The sequence below is a fragment of the Pogona vitticeps genome, chromosome 5 (genome assembly GCF_051106095.1).
Source record: "Pogona vitticeps strain Pit_001003342236 chromosome 5, PviZW2.1, whole genome shotgun sequence".
NCBI lineage: Eukaryota > Metazoa > Chordata > Lepidosauria > Squamata > Agamidae > Pogona > Pogona vitticeps.
Genome location: NC_135787.1, coordinates 23,276,434 through 23,295,985, shown reverse-complemented (window position 1 = coordinate 23,295,985; position 19,552 = coordinate 23,276,434). Strand labels below are relative to the sequence as shown.

General features: G+C 37.8%; 1 protein-coding gene across 2 annotated transcripts in view; it reads right to left on the bottom strand.

The window, feature by feature from the left end:
• GSTCD (glutathione S-transferase C-terminal domain containing) overlaps nt 1-19,552 on the bottom strand; it is a 53,675-nt gene that overhangs the window by 17,988 nt on the left and 16,135 nt on the right. For both annotated transcript variants that reach the window (XM_073001841.2, XM_078376545.1), the window contains exons 6-7: nt 1,189-1,304; nt 961-1,005 (exon numbers count right to left, since the gene is read on the bottom strand). In XM_073001841.2, coding sequence (XP_072857942.2) covers nt 961-1,005; nt 1,189-1,304 — 161 coding nt within the window. The remainder of the gene's footprint in view (nt 1-960; nt 1,006-1,188; nt 1,305-19,552) is intronic.

Genomic DNA, 19,552 nt, shown 5'->3' with positions numbered 1-19,552 from the left:
CTCTGGGAAGACCCAGTTACCTTCCAGAATCCAGGCGAAAGAGTATGGGAGCCCAATGTGGGATGGGTTTTTCACAAGTGATTCCATTTTCTAGTTGGAATGTTATGGAGGGCTTGTTAATGCCGGTTTTTAGTTCAGTTCAAGAGAATGTTTCAAGTGTGGATGATGTTAAGAATTGGAATTATAACTCAGAACAAAAAGAGTCGAGTTCAACTATGATGAAGAATGAGGGAGCTACCGTATTTGCCGGCGCACAAGGCGACCAGCCGTATAAGACGGCCCCCCCAAGAGGAGGAGGAGGAAGAGGGGAAACGGGCGGGCGGTGGGCGAGCGAGTGCGCGGCTGGCTCAGCGGCGCGGGGCAGCCCGGCGGTTGCTCAGGCATGGCAACGAGAGGGAGAGGAAGAAGGCAAGAGGCTGAGGAGGAGGAGGAAAAGGGGAACAGGCGGGTGGCGGGCGCGCGCCGCTGGCTCAGCAGCGCGGGGCGGCAGGCAGCCCGGCGGCGGGCTCTGGCCACTCAGGCATGGCAGGCTGTGCTTCCCTCCCTCCATCCAGACGGACTGCCTGCCTGCCCGCCTGCCTTCCTCCCCGGCCAGCGCGGCCCCGCGTCATTCAGTGCACCCCGCGTACAAGACAACCCCGCCACTTGGAGGCATGTTTTTTGGGCCCTAAAGTCATCTTGTACCCTGGCAAATACGGTGCTGTGTTTGTTAACATGAATAAATCTGTTGATATAACATCTTAGTCTCTGACTGCTGATGTGAGAAAGAAGGAAACATCTTGGGAGTGAGCGGGCTTGCACAAACCTCACACAGTCCAAGAATATCTGGTTACTCAAGGTTGGGAACTACTGTTCTAGAGTTTTATAATGGAGTTACTGAAATCTAGTAATGTGCATGTAATTCCATATTTGAAGTTCTTAATTAGCAAAGGCTCTATTTACATATTATTGATGTCTTACCTGGCTCATTGGCAGGATATAAGCAAGAACAATTCCCACATGGCCCTGATCAAACCAGAAAAAAATGCAGCTGTAAATCTTAAATCTCACGCAAATAATCAAGTTCTCTCTCTCTCTTCCCCACCCCCCACACAAAGAGAAACAAAATATGGACACAGATTTTCAAAGGAGCTCAAGTTCCAGTATCCCTGCCTCTGTCTTGCAAGGTGAAATAAAAAAATACTTTACCCCACCACTGCAAAAATCCACAATCATATCTCCAGGCTTAGCCAGCTGCATTACTAATGCCACCAGATTGTTGAGCTGTTGCTGTTTCCTCAAAGCACGATCACCAGACATCTTTCCTAAGGATAATATGAATAAAATTTCATGACTTATTAAAAATACAGTTTTCCCAGAATTTCCTGTTTCAATTCAATTATTTTGCTATATTTCTTATTTATATGGTAAAAAGTAAAGAAAAACAGAAATATCCAGTTCAACAAGGACTTATGATTTATGATAGTGACAAAAAGGTGAGGAGGCCAACAACAAAGAAGAAAGGATTTTACAGTAGAGAAATTCCTCAAGGTATCACAATTTAAACTTTTACAAAGGCATTAATATGAAAAGGAATAAATAGCTAAAAATGTGTTGAGAAAACCTGAAAGGATTAAAGAGTGACATAATAGTCCCAGTGGATCTATAATGCATCAATTCAACATTTTACTAGGTGGGTTAATTTTAATCATGTAATTCCTTTGGGTTGGACCTGAGTTGACCTTCCACAAACAGAAAGTCTCCTTCCACTGATGGAGGGAATTGAGATCCAGTGCACCCTCCTTGCTGGCAAAGGGGACAAAGCAGCCATTATTATCCATACTTCCTTTTTCTACTGAAATCTCATACACTGTTTCTGATCTGTGCAACTCTGTATCCAACACTTTACCTGGATTTATAAAATGAAAATGTTTAATGTGGAATAGGAGTGACATTAAAATTGTTTAACAGTATTTAATCAAATACAAATACAATGCATTTGGTCTTTTACACATGCAAAGCGCCATTAAGCAATACAGATAAAAGGTAAAGGTTCCCCTTGACATTTTTTTTAAATCCAGTCGTGTCCGACTCTAGGGGGCGGCGCTCATCCCGCTTTTCAAGCCATAGAGCCAGCGCCTGTCCGAAGACAGTTTCTGTTGTCACGTGACCAGCGTGACTAGAGAACGCCATTTTACCTTCCCACTGAGATGGTACCTATTTATCTACTCGCATTTACATGCTTTCGAACTGCTAGGTTGGCGAGGAGCTGGGACAAAGCGACGGGGAGCTCACTCCGTCATGTGGATTCGATCTTACAACTGCTGGTCTTCTGACCCTGCAGCACACAAAGGCTTCTGCGGTTTAGCCCACAGTGCCACCACGTCCTCACCTTAAGCAATACAGCTATGTAGTAATAAACATGTGGTCTGAATTCAGTCTTAGTGATAAATTATTGTAATACGTGACAGTTTGGTTTTATCATTGGTTAAATGTTCAGGGCACAGAAGTAAAAACCAGTGCTGCTTCATGCAATTACAGATTATAGCAATGCCAAGTTTGATCAAAACATTCCATCTGTGTTAATTAGCTCCCAGTTCACACAAACTGTTCGGATTCAGAAAAGGTTATGGTTAGAAGAGGTTCTCTAGACCAGTGGTTCTTAACCTTTGTTACTCGGATGCTTTTGAACTGCAACTCCCAGAAACCCCAGTCAGGACAGCTGGTGGTGAAGGCTTCTGGGAGTTGCAGTCCAAAACTCCTGAGTAATCCAAGGTTAAGAACCAGTGCTCTAGACTTTATCATTCATTTCAATGGGAGGGCGAATGTAAATGAAATAAGGGGTCATGAAGAGTCAAACACGACTTAATGACTAAACAACAACCTTTTTGATAACCAGCAAAAAGATTTTTCTTCGGAGATTTTATCCTGTGTTTTACTGCTGTCATTTTGTTTTTATGTATTATGTAGTGCTCTATTCATAAATAACTGGCATTAAGATTGATATAAACAGAAAATGTGTGTGAGGTGTGTGAGATGTTTAAGTAATGTTATCATTACCATCCCCAATAGGTTGAGCGAGGATTCGAGGCTATTTCTGCTGACTCTTAATCTATCACTCTTCCACATCACCAAACTAGCTCTCATAAACAGAATACTGTATAGTGAAACTAAAATGTCTGGAATATTTTTATATGGTTAGTGAAACATTTTCTTTTGCCAGATACTTTCTTTTAATTAGTCAGACCTCATAAATATATTAAGTATATAGAAGATAATGAGTTTTCAAATAAAAACAGCAATATTTTAAGAACATTATGTTAGACTGCACAGGGAAGCCATTGAACTCCACAAACACCAGGAGTCGTTCAACAAAAAAGAAGAAAGTTTAAAACTCAACAAAACCTGGCTCCCAGCATAAAAAAACAGCCTGCAAAAGGTCAACGAACTCTACCCAGCCACAAGGACCAGTGATCACTGCCCACAAAAGACCAGCTAACAACACCCATCAATCACAGTGACAGATCATCTCTCCCCCTTATCACAACAATACACCCACAACAAAACATGCTGATCACCATAATCACCCAATCTCCTGAAACGGACAAAAGCTGTTTCCACAGCTACAAATACTCAACTATCCAACAAACTGCAACAGAGCACAGACAGAGTTATGTTTCCTGTCCTCTGAAGATGCTGGCCACAGAGACTGGCGAAACGTTAAGAAAAAAAACCTTAAGAACAGGGCCAAATAGCCTGGAAAACCCACAACAGCCATTGGATCTCGGTCATGAAAGCCTTCAAGTATATATTTTAAGAGCAGTTAACTAAATAAATTTACTTCTTTATTTTGACGTCTATCCAGTCGTGCTATATGGCTTAAACATAAGTGAATATATTAAACTGTCTAATACTGAGTCAGACCATTTAGGTCTAGTAGTGCTGATTCACAACAACTCTCCAGGACCTCAGACAGAGATCTTGATATCTTCTACTTGACTAGACATGCCAGAGAAGGCTCCAGGAGCACATGTTCCACCAAAATTATCCCTCTTCCTACTAAAACATATGTATGCTTCAAATAGAATTCCCAGTGCACTACCTAACTGGAATGGTTTTCACAATAGCTCTGTAACATATGCATAACAACTTCTATGAGTTCTAACAAGGTAACAATTCTCGACCATTTCTTTAAAAAATTGAAACCAACATGCCCCTCTATTCAGCACTGGTTAGGTCTCACCTTGAGTACTGTGTTCTGGACACCACACTTCAAGAAGGATACTGACAAATCACAACAAGTTCAGAGGGCGGCAATAAAGATAATCAGAGGACTAGAAACCAAGTCCTATGAGGAAAGACTGAAAGAACTGGACATGCTTAGCCTTGAGAAAAGAAGACAGAGGGGTGATATGATAACACTTTTCAAATACTTGAAAGGCTATCATACTGAGGAGGGGCAGGATCTGTTCTTGATCATCCCAGGGTGCAGGACGCACAACAATGGGCTCAAGTTACAGGAAGCCAGATTTTGGTTGAATATCAGGAAAAACGGCCTGTTAGGGCAGTAAGACAAAACCAATTACGATACCTCGAGAGAGGGTGAGTGCTCCAACACTGGAGGCACTCAAGAGAAATTTAGACAACCACCTGGCAGATAGCCTTCAATTTGTATTCTTGCATCAAGTGGGGGTTGGACTTTATGGCCTCATAGGCCCCTTCCAATTTCACTATTCTATGATGGTGCCAAGGCATGCTATTTATTCATTTGACATGGACAAAATTATTTTATTTTAAACTGCAGTCATTTTCTTGATACAACTAAAGCAATATGCACATTAAAACAAGTCTTAAAACAGCATAACTAAAAAAATAAAAATAAAATACAGCTTAAGTCAGCTAAAAACAATGGCAACAGCATGAGCAATAAACTGATCCCAATAAACCTTCCAGAATAGGCTTTCCCCATTCCCACAACTAACTTTACTAAAAGCTAATCTTTATATCATTTTTGGTGGTTTTCAGCAAATTACTATAACTTGTTGCAAAACAGAGGCTTCATTTATAATTTAAGTATTTTTTTAAATATGGCATTTTCATCCATACACAGGGTGATTTTGACAATGACCATAAACAAAAGTTGCAATTTATAACATGACAATAAAAGTTATACATTTTAATGAATAATTTATGTACTAATAAACATTTTTATTCCTATGTAATTAACTCTAACTTTCACATATTTAAAATTGGCATAAAGAAATAACAGCAAACACTTCTGAGTCAGTGGTGTCACTACAGATATAAAATGCATTACAACTGATTTGTTCTTCAAAAATAAATACATGACCACTACCATAAAACAGAAAGTGATTCATGCCTTCTAATCGGAGTACAATTACAAAAGGTTTAGAACTACATTCTCAAGAAATAGAACATGGGTGCAACTAACACCTGTATTTTTAGAATGGTAGACCAACATTTGTAGTAGGTGAGCATGTTCCAGCTATGCATGGGAATGTAATTTTTAGGTTTCATCCATGAACCATAACATAGCCAGTTATTAAACAATTTGCTATCTGCATTGTAGCTCTAGTCATTGCATGACAAATGCATTAGCAATATACCTTTTTCTTCCAGAAATGGTTGGCCGAATTTAGTTACAAAAGGAGATACACAGACTGACTTGTGAACTTCTGAAAAGGGATTAATGGTCTGTAGGGTTTCTAAGATTTGCTAGTCCTCCTGACATAGTTTCATGGTTTTGGACCACAGTATATCTCGGAGCATCTTTGGCCAAGGTCATCTACTTGCTCTACCAGATCCTCCCAGGCAATGTTCCTCTGGTTGGCCACTCTGAAGGAGGCCAGGAAATCAAGCACAATAAGCCAGGTTTTCTTTTCTGTGACACCAATACTTTGGAACCAGCTCCTGATGGAGCTGCACCTGGAGCCCTCCCTCCCAACATTTAAAAAGCCTTCTGAAAACACTGCTTTTCAGAGTTGGCTTTCATTGCCCTAAAATCATAAAATCCCTGATCTTATGCCTTGTGTTCCGCCTTTTATCTGGAAACTATGCCTCTTGTAGCTTGTTTTATTGTCTGATTTTTTTTTATTTATAATCTTATTGCTGTTGGGTTTTATTTTACCATGCTGTAAACCACCTAGAATAGTGTATCATTATAAGCAAGCAAGCAAATACTTCATAGAGAATTTATTGATATGCCACATTTTGCTTTTTGGTCAAAACAATTCTCAAAATATCTTCAATTTAATAATTGTAACTATGACTACATTATAATATGAACTTTGTTCACTGCATTTTATCTCCCTGATAGATAGTGGGAATGCTGTAGAAATAATGTATCTTGACTTCAGCAAAGCTTTTGACAAAGTGCCACCTTAATATTCTGATTAGCAAGCTAACTAGGTGTAACCTGAATAGAACAACTGTCAGGTGGATATACAGCTGGTTACACTCAGAGTATGTTTATCAATTGCTCCTTCTCTAACTGGAAGGAGGTAACAAGTGGGGTACCACAAAGCTCAGTCCTAGCCCTGGTACTCTTCAATATTTTTAGTAATGACTTTGATGAAGGAGTGCACGGAATGCTTATCAAATTTGCAGATGACACAAAACTGGGTGGAATAGCTAATAGCTGGGAAGACAGAAAAAAAATTCAAACAGATACTGATCTTGAACACTAAGCTGAAAATAACAGAATGAAATGTAACAAAGATAAGTACAAAGTTCTACACCTAGGGGGGAAAAAAATCAAATGCACAATTATTACAAGATGGGGAATACTTGGCTCAGCAATACTGCAAGTGAGAAAGATCTTGGAATTGTTGTAGATCAAAAGATGAATATGAGCCAACTGTATGATGTTGCTGCCAAAAAAGCAAATGCTATTTAAGGATGTATTAAAAGTAGTTTCCAAATCCTGTGAGATACTAGTTCCCCTCTATTCAACACTGGTTAGGCTTCATCTAGAGTACTGTGTCTAATTCTGGACACCACAATTTAAGGATACCAATAACCTGGAACAAAATCAAAGGAGGGCAAGAAGGATGATCAGGGAACTGGAAACCAAGCACAATGAGGAAAGACTCAAAGAACTGGACATGTTTAGCATTTGAGAAAAGAAGACTGAAGATATAATAGCACTTCTCAAATACCTGAAAGGCTGTCATACAAAAGAGGGACAGGTCTTGTTCTCGATCATCCCAGGGTGCAGGACAGATAATAATGGTCCAAGCAGAGACTAGTTAAATGCGCATGAAAATGCACTGCACATTATACCATTGGCTTTCTGCAAACATAATTAAGCAATAGAATTTTGGCCAAAATCTCCTACCAGTAATATTAACATTAAACTTAAATACAATCAGTTCACCTGGGGTCAACCTCACTATGTGAACTATTTTTGAGAAGCTGTTGTGGGGATGAGGAGCAGGAATGTTTGTTAGCCAGCCCAATTGCACATGCCTACATCTTGACCCAACCCACATATTCTCTGTCTTCATTGTTTATTTTAGCAGCAGCTTTCTTATGAATGGTACTACAGCCAGGAGCTGGGCAAGTAGAATACTGTATACGTATATACGTTGCACTAGAATAGGCCAACTGAATCATTGGGGATTTGACACATCAACTCCTCTGTAGGTTCTACTGATTCAAACACATCTGCTCTAGTCACACTTTATACGCTAAGTAGCAAATACAGTAGGCACATTTGAATCAATGGAACTTGTAGAGAAGTCAACTCAGAGGCTCAATGGACCTATTCTAGTCCAACCTACTACAGTAAGCAAAAGAACTTTAGCCTTTGTGTTCCCTTTTGGGCTCCAGATCATATCCTTCTGCAGCTTTCTGGTGTGCCAGGTGGATGGGTCTCAGGCTGAAGCTCCATATGAACCATGAACCAAATGTTTGCTGAAAGCAACTGGCTTCTCTCCTTCACTGTCCTCTTGTTTGGGGAAGGGAGAGGAGGAACAATTTCAAGGTGGAGCAAATACAAGATGGCTTTCTCTCATTTATGTCCCTTTTATGCATCATCAGGAGAAGAAATACAGTACAAACCATGACTTAAAAGGTAATTCAGGAACATGTAAAACAAGAGTCTGTTTCTAAATACTGGATGTTTGTTGCTTTTAACTAAGTGTTCATTTCTTCCAGTACTGTAAGCCAATTTGTTCTGGATGAGGGGAAACTGTAAAATGATTTTATCACTATTGACATGAGAAAATAACCTTGTTCCCTATATGACTTTGCTATTATTTCTATTATTTCCTGGAAAGGGTAATTGTCTAATTAAATTAAAACTGTTTTTGACAATTTATAAAATGTGAAGCTGAACAGATATCCCTTCATAAGCTTTATTTTGTTTCATTTAAGAAATCTATTTGGACCACAAACAAAGCAAGTTATACAAAAACTAAGAGATAGATTAAAGAGTTTTGAAAATGATTAAAACTAGGTGTTTTCATTCTTTAGTACAAAGTTTCTTAATGACTCAAAGGCTTCAACAGCTGATGAAAGAAATACATATTTTAAAAACTGGCAATGTTAATATTTGAAAGGTTTGATCTAGTGCTCTCTCATTTAAAGTGTTAAAAGAGAAGACTTTACTTCTACTTCCAAAATTCTGCAGATATCTGACATTCTGAGGATACAAGCACTATAGCCTTCCTTTCAAAATATTTTTCTCTCGTCTTTATCTTTCTCATTAACAATTCTTCCCATTTCCAAGTAACATTCCTTAACTCCATTACAGTACTGGTCTACAGTGATAAGATTGCTTTCTTCAGTATTTGTGAACAGTTGACTTAGGTCTCCATGCAGAAATAAAGGCATTTAGTTTAATCAAGGGGTAGAGAAATTTCAGTTGCTGCCTTTCCTGAAGTAGACTGAATGTGCTTCCACAGTGACACTCAACAGCTGCGCAGGGAATAATCCCTATCCCGCCTCCTTGCCTGAGTAGTTGACTGCTGGACGAGGCAAGGAAGGGAAGTCCTGGTGGCACACAACAACGTGTGTGTGTGGAACCCATGGCACCTGTGGTGCTGTGCATACGAATTGCGATGAAGCATAATGAAGCATTTTGTGGCCACCTCTAGTTATTACTTTTCACCAGCACACATTACTATACGAAAATAACATATATCAACAATATGCACCCTAAGACATTTGAGTCTCCCACTCTTTATTCTCTGTGCTTATAATGAATGGACAGACTAGTAAAGACCCTTGGCTTAATTCAGAATAGGTTCAGACAATATGAGTTGTTTTTTACAATATAAAGGTCCATTCTCAAAAGTACAAAGTAGCATATTACTAATGACAATATATCTGCTCAGTTCCCTGAAAATGCACTTACACTGTGATAACAGCAGCCTGCAAAACCTTACAGCAGGCCTTTTGTACAATATTCTACATTACCAAGTATCAGGATTAAACTGCCACACTTTTATGCATCAATGATCCTGGTGAAATGCTGTTTTCCTGAGCAAGTATGTATTTTGTATGCATGCCCTGAAACCTTCAGTTGCCAGAGTTCTTCATACTTTATGTTTCCTGAGATTACCCTAGAAATGTGAAAAATAGGCACATATAGCTTCTAGGCCATCTAACCACTTTTGAAGTAAGCACATACGTACCTAGAAAATGGGTCACAGCCATCAAGACTATTACAGACCCCATGGGGAGTGAAAAACTTGCAGAGAGCTCACTGGAACTGCTTCCACTGGCAAATATATTTTGGGATAAGATTAAGAATGATGTAGCCACAACCTCAAATTTTGTTGCAGTACCAATTATAACTCAGCCTCTCTAAAACAAGAGTCAAGTGAACCTTACAAGCAATAGGAATCGTTTCTTCGTAAATATAATAATGGTTAAATCTTTTATATGCTTTTGCATCATGTATACTAACCATTTCATAAATCTCTACTATTTTGCAACATGAAATCATGAAGAATGTGGAAACAAATGAAAATTAGCAATAAATAGCTAGCTGGCCTTTGCAATAATCATATTAAACCTTACTTCAAAAAATCAGTGTAATTATAAAGCTGTTTGCCCTTTAGATTTCTAAAAGGAGCATACAGATGACAGCAGCATTCTGAAACATTGCAGAGGGTTAAAGGGATTAAGATATTTTCAGAGCAGTTAATTGTGCCTTAGGTTCTGAATCTGCTTTCTTGGCATAAAAGCAAAGCATCCTTCCTTTTTGACACAAAGATGCTCCCTCCCAACATCTCCCAAAGATGATAACCATGCCCACACAAATACCAAGCACCACTAATCCTTTTAAAAAATAAAGACAAAAATCAGAATAATTTGGGGGGAGCCCAAATTTAGAATACTGTGATTTATAAGTACTCCCTGCCAAGCCATCTATTAATCCAACTTCAAAAAAAAGTCCAGTACTCTTGCACTTGGCCATGTTTTCAGGGTGGGCTCTAGCATTATTCTTTCGTTTATGAAGATAAAATGTCAAAGCAGCTGTAAATCCTTTTACTGGCTTTTTGAAGAAAGAGCAAAATGTGGGTGGAAAAAAAACTTTTTTCCTCACTACTGAAAGTTTGGACACTAGCCCAACCTTGTGCTCCAATCTATTACGCCTCTATCGTGAAAATAACCTAGTATGCAATGACCAAAATGTTAAAAAGACAAAGTTTTGCTATCTACTGCATTCAATTTCCTTTTTAGGACACTCTCTGAAAAATCCTGACCCAACTGTTAGGAAGCCATTTGCCCACTCTTCTCTCTTACTCTACTGCAATAGTTCAGGTGGGTAACAATGAACGGGGCCAGCGTATCATGTGAGCACTGGGGTTCTGCCACTGCAGTAAACAGTATTATTATTGTGGATTTTAAAGCTACAGGAAGTATCTTAAGCTTTTCTTTAAAAATGCATCAATTTAATCCCATACTGCTTCCAATGAGGTCAGAATATTATCGTAGTCCCTCCTCACATCAAAGCAGTTATTCTCATTATCACCATGTAATGTAAGTTACGCACAAAGATTTTGACTGTCCCAAGGTCACTCAGTGAGCATCACGGTCAAATGGGGTTTAAACCCAGGTCTCCTCTTATCTGGCTCTTTACTTATTGTACACAGTAGAGAGCTCTACTCATCCATCAAGATATACACTGGGCTACTAACACTTTTGTTCAAAGCTTTGTTTGAAAATACAAGCCAAGAAAAATCTGGCTGCTCATATGCAGCAGCTTGCCACATTATTTCCACACAACCATGTAAGGTGCATTCTCGAAGGTGTGTTAGACACAAGGATTTTAGCTGTTCAAAGGTCACTCAGTAAGTGTCACGGTCAAATGGGATTTAAACTCAGATTTTCCCCATCTAAAAAACTGAGCTAATGGGATGCACTGAATTAGTGAACAAAATATTATAGGAAAAAGCAAAATAGAAAAAAAAATAAAATAAGAGAAAAACATGGTGGCACCTTAAAGACTAACTTCTATATTTTTTAATGTGAGCTTTCGTGGACAAGTCCACTTCAACAGACATGAATGGAAATAGTAATTTGCAGATGTATCTAAGCGGTGGTTCTTTCATGTATATTTTGGTCTTTGACTATTTTTACAGAAGTAGCCATATTATGTTTAGGACACTGCTGAGCTAAAAACTAAAAACCAGAAAAATACACTGAGTCATTTTGGCTTGAATAAATTGTTTCACTTGATCATGACCAAGAGATTCATATCTGAAATATTTTGGTTAGAGGCAATAACACCTCTTATTCATTGTAAAGTGCCTTCTGTTAAGTATGAACAATCATACTGGTAAGTCTAAACACAAAAGTAAATTTTTGCCAATCTTAGGATACTGTACTATGAAACATATAAAGTGATTTTTTGAATAATATGATTTCCAAAACTGATATTTACTTGGAGCGTTTCAAAATGTGAGCAAAGCAAAAAGAGAGGTTGTGTGTGTTTAGTCGTTTAGTCGTGTCCGACTCTTCGTGACCCCATGGACCAGAGCACACCAGGCCCTCCGGTCTTCCACTGCCTCCTGGAGTTTGGTCAAATTCATGTTGGTAGCTTCGCAGACACTGTCCAGCCATCTCATCCTCGGTCGTCCCCTTCTCCTCTTGCCGTCACACCTTCCTAACATCAAAGTTTTTTCCAAGGACTCTTTTCTTCTCATGAGGTGGCCAAAGTACTGGAGCCTCAGCTTCAGGATCTGTCCTTCCAGTGAGCACTCAGAGTTGATTTCCTTTAGAACTGATAGGTTTGTTCTTGCAGTCCAGGGGATTCTCAAGAGCCTCCTCCAGCACCACAATTCAAAGGCATCCATTCTTCGGCGGTCTGCTTTCTTTATGGTCCAGCTCTCACTTCCATACATCACAACAGGAAAAACCATAGCTTTGACTATTCGGACTTTTGTTGGCAAGGTGATGTCTCTGCTTTTTAAGATGCTGTCAAGATTTGTCATTGCTTTCCTCCCAAGAAGCAGGCGTCTTTTAATTTCTTGGCTGCTGTCTCCATCTGCAGTGATCATGGAGCCCAGGAAAATAAAATCTGTCACTGCCTCCATGTCTTCCCCTTTTATTTCCCAGGAGGTGATGGGACCAGTGGCCATGATCTTAGTTTTTTTGATGTTGAGTTTCAGACCGTTTTTTGCACTCTCCTCTTTCACTCTCATTACAAGGTTCTTTAATTCCTCCTCACTTTCTGCCATCAGAGTGGTATCATCTGCATATCTGAGGTTGTTGATATTTCTTCCGGCAATCTTAATTCCAGCTTGGGTTTCATCCAGTCCAGCCTTCCGCATGATGTATTCTGCATATAAGTTAAATAAGCAGGGGGACAATATACAGCCTTGTCGTACTCCTTTCCCAATTTTGAACCAATCAGTTGTTCCATGACCAGTTCTAACTGTTGCTTCCTGTCCCACATATAGGTTTCTCAGGAGACAGATAAGGTGGTCAGGCACTCCCATTTCTTTAAGAACTTGCCACAATTTGCTGTGGTCCACACAGTCAAAGGCTTTTGCATAGTCAATGAAGCAGAAGTAGATGTTTTTCTGGAACTCTCTGGCTTTCTCCATAATCCAGCGCAAGTTAGCAATTTGGTCTCTAGTTCCTCTGCCTCTTCGGAATCCAGCTTGTACCTCTGGGAGTTCTCGGTCCACATACTGCTGAAGCCTACCTTGGAGGAAGAACTCTGGTTCTTCGAGAGGTCATCTGTAAATTCACATTAATGGGTTTAATCTGCACTTGCACAGAGGTCTCCTGAACATTCTAGTGCTCAAAGACGCATTTGCCAGGACCCGGCCCCCCGTGCACGTGGTCCGCTCGTCATGGCGATTACCTCAGTTCCCAACAGCCCACTGCTGCACAATAAGACAGACATGATGGACAGAGGGGAGGATGGGCGGGAAGTGTGAATTCACAGATGATCACTCGAAGAACCAGAGTTACAGGTAAGTAACCTCTCTTTCTTCTTCGTGGTCTCTGTGAATGCACACTAATGGGTGATTAACAAGCTTACCTTACAGGTGGAGGGACGTCACGGCAAGACCAAAGACAAGATTGCATGGCCAAAAGCTGCATCTGACTTGGCCCTGACATCCAAACGATAATGGGATGCAAACGTTGATTTACAGTACGGTGGTATCTCAACTTGAGAATGTCCCTAATAAGAATGATTCGAGTTAAGAATGGCTCCGCTCGCAAAAAGTCGCTTCGACTTGAGAACGGAGCCTCAACTTAAGAACCAAAAAAGAGGGGGAAAAAACTTTCCTGCCCTTTTTTGACCTAAGTTTACCTTAGGTCAAAAGAAGAAAAAGTAAAAAAAAATTGCCCCAGTGGTAGATACGGATTAACCGGTTTTGAATTAGTTCCTATGGGAACTAATGCTTCGACTTAAGAACAGCGCCTCAACTTCAGAACGAAAAACAGCAGATACGGATTAAATGGTTTTCAATCCTTTCCTATGGATTCCTTTGATTTAAGAACAGTTCGACTTAAGAACGCAGTCCCAATATGGATTAAGTTCAAGGTACCACTGTATATCAAACAGGTCACAGCTGAGGTGAAGACCAGAATAAACATGAAAGAATTAAAGTGATACCTCTGTAACAGATCGGCTTTCTTGTCATAAACACGAAACTGGTCAGTGTTCAATGAAGTTTGCAACAATTTTTTAAAAAGAAAATCTGTTTTAATGAATTGTTTCTAATCTTCAAAGACTAGAATAAGAAATTCATTTTATGCACTAATATATGGCTATTATACCTGTTATAACAGAAGATACCACTGTATATTTTTTTTCTAGTTTCTTGTGGAGAAAAAAAAGACTGTTTCTTGTGGAGAAAGTATGGTCAGTTCTTCAGGGACTTTCCATGGAAAACTTGTTTAAAAACAATTTCACTTATCTGCTGTCTGAAAATATTAAAAAAAAACTAAAAAAAGAAAGACATGTGTATTTCCACAATGTAACTGCCAGAACTGACCACTAGAGAAGGCCAGAGACTATGTTATTTATAGTGTTCATTATTATACAATTTTCAGCATCCAAAGGAGGGCTTAGAACCAATCCTCCAGAGTTATTGGGTACCTACTGTACATATAACAGTTATTCTTTAAAATGCCGTAACATGTTTTGTTTTTTCTTTTTATCTGGAATTCTAGCAGCTATTCTGTCAGGCTACAAGACAGAAGCAGACCTATGATCAGCTCTCCCAAATAGCCGATTTCTCAAGACTTTGCCTTTCTTCAGCTGTAACTGAGAAGCCATATCACCAGTCTGAGGAACCACATAACATGAAAAGCTTAAACATGCGTTTTCTCATTTTCTTTTCCCTCCCCAACCCAATTTCCTTTTGTGTCTTTTTACAAGGGAAATCCAAAGGCAAGGGCAGCCCCGATTTTTCTTGTCGTTGTATAAACTAACAGTTGTAAAACAGAACATAAATGCTACAACACAATAATAAATATGGATGAATTGCAAAAACCAGATTGGCAACATCCTATCCAAAAACTGGCAACACTGTTGCTCAAAGAACATTTGTAAAACAATCTACATTATTGTCTTCTACAAATATCTTAGGCAGAAATAAATTGAAAGCTCGATGCCAGGAGTGGACCAAACTTTTGCTAGACAGATCTGGACAGGACCTTGAGTTTAAAGTCCTGCCAGGTAAAATAAGCAGAGAACTGGCCTTTCCAATAACATTTGGTTTGAAACAATTGAACCTGCTGAAATGGTGTCAAAAGAAACAGAAGAAAATAAGAAAGCAACCTGGATGTACTTTTTAAAGGATTTGCTGCACAGTGCTGATTAAAATGTAAGAATAGTAATATGAGGAATTTGGTGAACTTTTAGACCAGTGTAGGAATGAATCAAAAACAAACAAACAGGGGGTTCTTTAGGATAAGTTACAATGGCCAAGTGGATCTTCAGATCTCACTCCTCAAGAGACCCTGTAACTGGCTCAGAAATAGTTTTGAAAACATAAAGCCTAGTTAAAGTCAAGCACACTCAACACTGTAAACTGGCTAGATTTGAATCTTCCAAAGAACCAAATATAAGCCAGTATGAGATTCTCTGAGGAACTGCACTGTATGATATAGGCTTAACATGTCTAATCTCTTAAATATTGTTAGGAGGTCAGAAGAGTACTACAGATTTACACTTTCCCCCTTCCTCTCTTGTGCAAATTACTCTCTCCTTGAAGTTAACCACAATGCTGTACTACAGCATTTCAATATATGCAGACCAACTTCTATTTCCAGATATATACACTGAAGAATGGGGATGATATATTTATATTTAATCAACAGCAGGTATTTACTCCCTAACAGAAAGGAAAAGGCCTTTTCTGTGGAAACAACTTGACATTAGAATCCTCTCCCAAAGGAAATTTCATTAGCATAGCATTGATCTCTTTTTACTTTTAAGAATACATACTCCATTACCCAGACTTTAAAAAGATACACACTTAAATGTGATTAAGTATATTTAAATACTTTTTAAAAAATGGTTATGGTATTGTTGTTTTGGTTAATCTGATGGTTGGTGAGTTTTTACACTTCTTATTATATAGTTGTTTTTTTAATTTAAACTATTTTTTTTGTTTAAATACTGTGTACACTGACTGAGACCCTGTACAGAGGAAGCAAGATATATTTTAAAAATAAAAAGTAAAAATATCATTTTGAGAACAGTGAATATTACAATGTTAAAATAGTATATACTGAAAAATTTCAGGAATAAATAACATGATATTTTATATTAATATATAAATAATACAATATTTTCTCTTTTTTAATTTTTTTTTATTTTTAACAACTAGGGATAAGGTAAGGTGTATAAAAGGTAGAAGGGGATATGGGAGAAAAAAGAGGGGAAAGAACACAAAATGTACTGTCAACCAATCGGTTCATGTTGCGATATCGACTTTTCGCCTTACTACAATTTGATTGCGCTCCAGGTTTCAACTTACAGTTATATCTTAGTTTAATTCTATGTTATTCAAGCACTATCTGGTGACTCAAGCCATTTATATAGTAAATCCCATCGTTCAGTTGCCTTTTGTACCGGACGGTCTTTCAACACTTCTGATAGAATATCCATTATATATAAAACTAGGTAGTTCTTTGTCTTTATCTATATCATCTGGTATAATGCTCAGTAAAACAATTCTGCAGTTAGTGGACCATTACAAAGCACTATTTTTTTGTAACAGAGTATGTACTGCTATCCAATACTGTTTCACTACTCTACAAGTCCACCACATGTGGTAAAAGCTTCCCTCTTGTGCTTCACACTTCCAACAAACATTTGATACCTCTGTATAAATCTTTGACAATTTTTCTGAGTCGTATGCCACCTATAAAACATCTTATATATCTTCTCCTTGAAATTTACTGATTTTGTGAGCTTTATGTTATTTTTCCATATTTGCAACCACTGATCAATATCAATATTATGTCCTATATTTTGTGCCCACCTGATCATACATTCTTTTACCATATCATCTTGCATTTTAATTTCAAGCAAATAATCATATATTTTTTAAATTTATCATTTAAATTGAGCCCAGCAGAAGTATAATACAATATTTTCTAAGACAACTGTATTTTTATGCCATTTTAATCCTAGCAGCATTCTCTGATTCAGTGCAGGGGTTATGCAGCTGAAAATAGAAGATAAATTAGAGGGGGCAATGAAGGGAGAAGCAACATGTTTTAGATCTCAAGGAATTTTTAAAATATTCCTCTTCTTACATATAAAGATATTCCAAACTGTTGCAAGTCTAAACTCTACAAGTCTTAATGGGTCATGAAGAAAGATGATATATAAAATTCCATAAATCAATCAAAAACAAATCAACATTTGTTTTTAAGTCAGGTAGGTTGCCTCAGAAATATTTGATCTGAATATGGATTTTTTAAAAAACACACAAAAAAGTAAAGTTACCATGTTAGGTCTGCAGAGTTGTATAAATAAAAGGTCTTATTTTCTTTCTCTTTTTTAATCATTTCCTATCCAGAAATTTCTTCTGCCAATGAGGGATGGCAATTTTACAGTTAGCTCTTTGTTTTGGTTATCTGTCAGGTACTCAGCCATGAAACTCTGTCTCATATCAAAGCAGTGTCATCATATGTTGCTTCAGACTTTAAAATATTTGCACTGGATAGTCTTTGTCTGTATGTGCACATATTTTAATATCAATTTCAGTCATACATATATCTGAGAAACTAATCACTTGGCATTAAATCAACATCTACCTTATCTTAACCCTTTAGGTTAACTTACTTACAGGCAAGTGTTACAGCAAGGCAAATTTTGCTCTAGGTATGCTTATGTTGGAAGTACTGATTGCTTTCTGCATGCCCAAAGCTATGATTGTAAAAGTTTTTTTCTGGATCACCACTACTATTTGGGATGGTATAAAACACAGCTAAATGTAGTGAAGTCAGGAAAGGCAAACATAGGAAATGCAAACAAAAGTTGTTTTCTTACTCTGAGTAATATGTCAATATATTGTCATCTAAAGACTGATTATGTATCTAGTCAGTGCACTTTCTAGTGTAAGATTTACTCTTTATGCAAAAATACATGTTTATCTATACCAATAAGAAAACAATTTGCTATTACTTTTATCTTGGCTTTGACCTTGGTTTCTTCTTGAACTTAGCACTATCTGACACCTGTCTTCTCAGTCTTTGATCTCTGAACTTCTAAATACATTTTTGACTATATCCCTAATTTGTTGCTCAGGTTTATAGTCCAGTCTCAGACATGCATCTTGAAAATACCAATGATGACTTTAGGAAAGGATCATCTGCTCAAGAGGACTCCCGATTCCTGAATCTACTGAGATTTGAAAGACTGAAGGGAAAGCCTCCCAATATTTTTTGGATGAGTTACTAGAACCCAGCCTGTAGGGGAAAAAAATCTGAATTAGCAAGCATACAGTATTTGTTCTTGAGAAGATGATGACCCATCTGAAGAGGCCCTTTTAATGAAAACCAACATCTCAGCAGAATTCTGCTGTCAGTAAGCTCTGTATTATTTCTGTGGCTAATATCTAATCACTTGATTTGTAATTCCTCTTAGGTCTACAGAGCCACAGTAAAATATTTTGAAACTATTCTTTGCATTAGCTACAAAGTTCAGGTCACATCATATTTCCAGTCTAGTTACATTTATTGTAATAAACAATGATGCTTGCTTTTTTATTTGCAGAGACATTTATCTTAGAATTTGGGGGAAATAATTCTGAACTTATTTTTCAAATTTCATTTTTAAAGTGACCAGCTCAATATAATGTACATTTTTGCTCCTGAATGTGATTAATGCATTGCTCTGGGAAGAAATCAGGAATGTGATGTATGAAGTGTGCTAAAGAATAACTCTTCAGAAGTTGTTCCAAATCATGTAGGCAAGAGCTCTCTAACCATAGAGTAATTAAAACCATCTTCATTAAGATACTGTCTTTACGCAGTAGTCTGGGCTTTTAATTAAAATAAAAAAACCTTTTAAATATCAGAAACTGATTTTGAACAGCTGATGAAGTGAACATAATGAAATAGTTAAGATTCACTTGGTATTTTCTTAAAGTAACACTGCTTGCCCAAAATTGGCCAAAACAAATTCTAAATCCATAAACATTTATAAACTCGCTTTTAAACTAGAAGGAAGAAAAAAGATAAAAGCCTGATTTTGTTAAAGACTGCACTGGTGTCAGCTTATGAAATTCATCTACAGTCCTTAATTAGGATATCTAAAACTACTACAGAAACAGATGGAAATAAGCAAATTCAGCAAATGAGACTTCCTTTATCCCTACTACTCCATGAATAATTCAAGACCAGAAACAATCCTAAATTTCACAGAAATGCATTGCTTTAACAATATTCAGCATCAAACCTAAATGTTTGTTGGGGAACAATAACTTCTTCCTCCTCCTCCTCTTCTTCAATTAATCCTAATTTTGCTTAATTTAAACAAATTGCTTATTCTCATCATACAATACTAGCTCAATTGAGGAAATGCTTTATCACATCTTTACAACATCTTTGCTTCTTT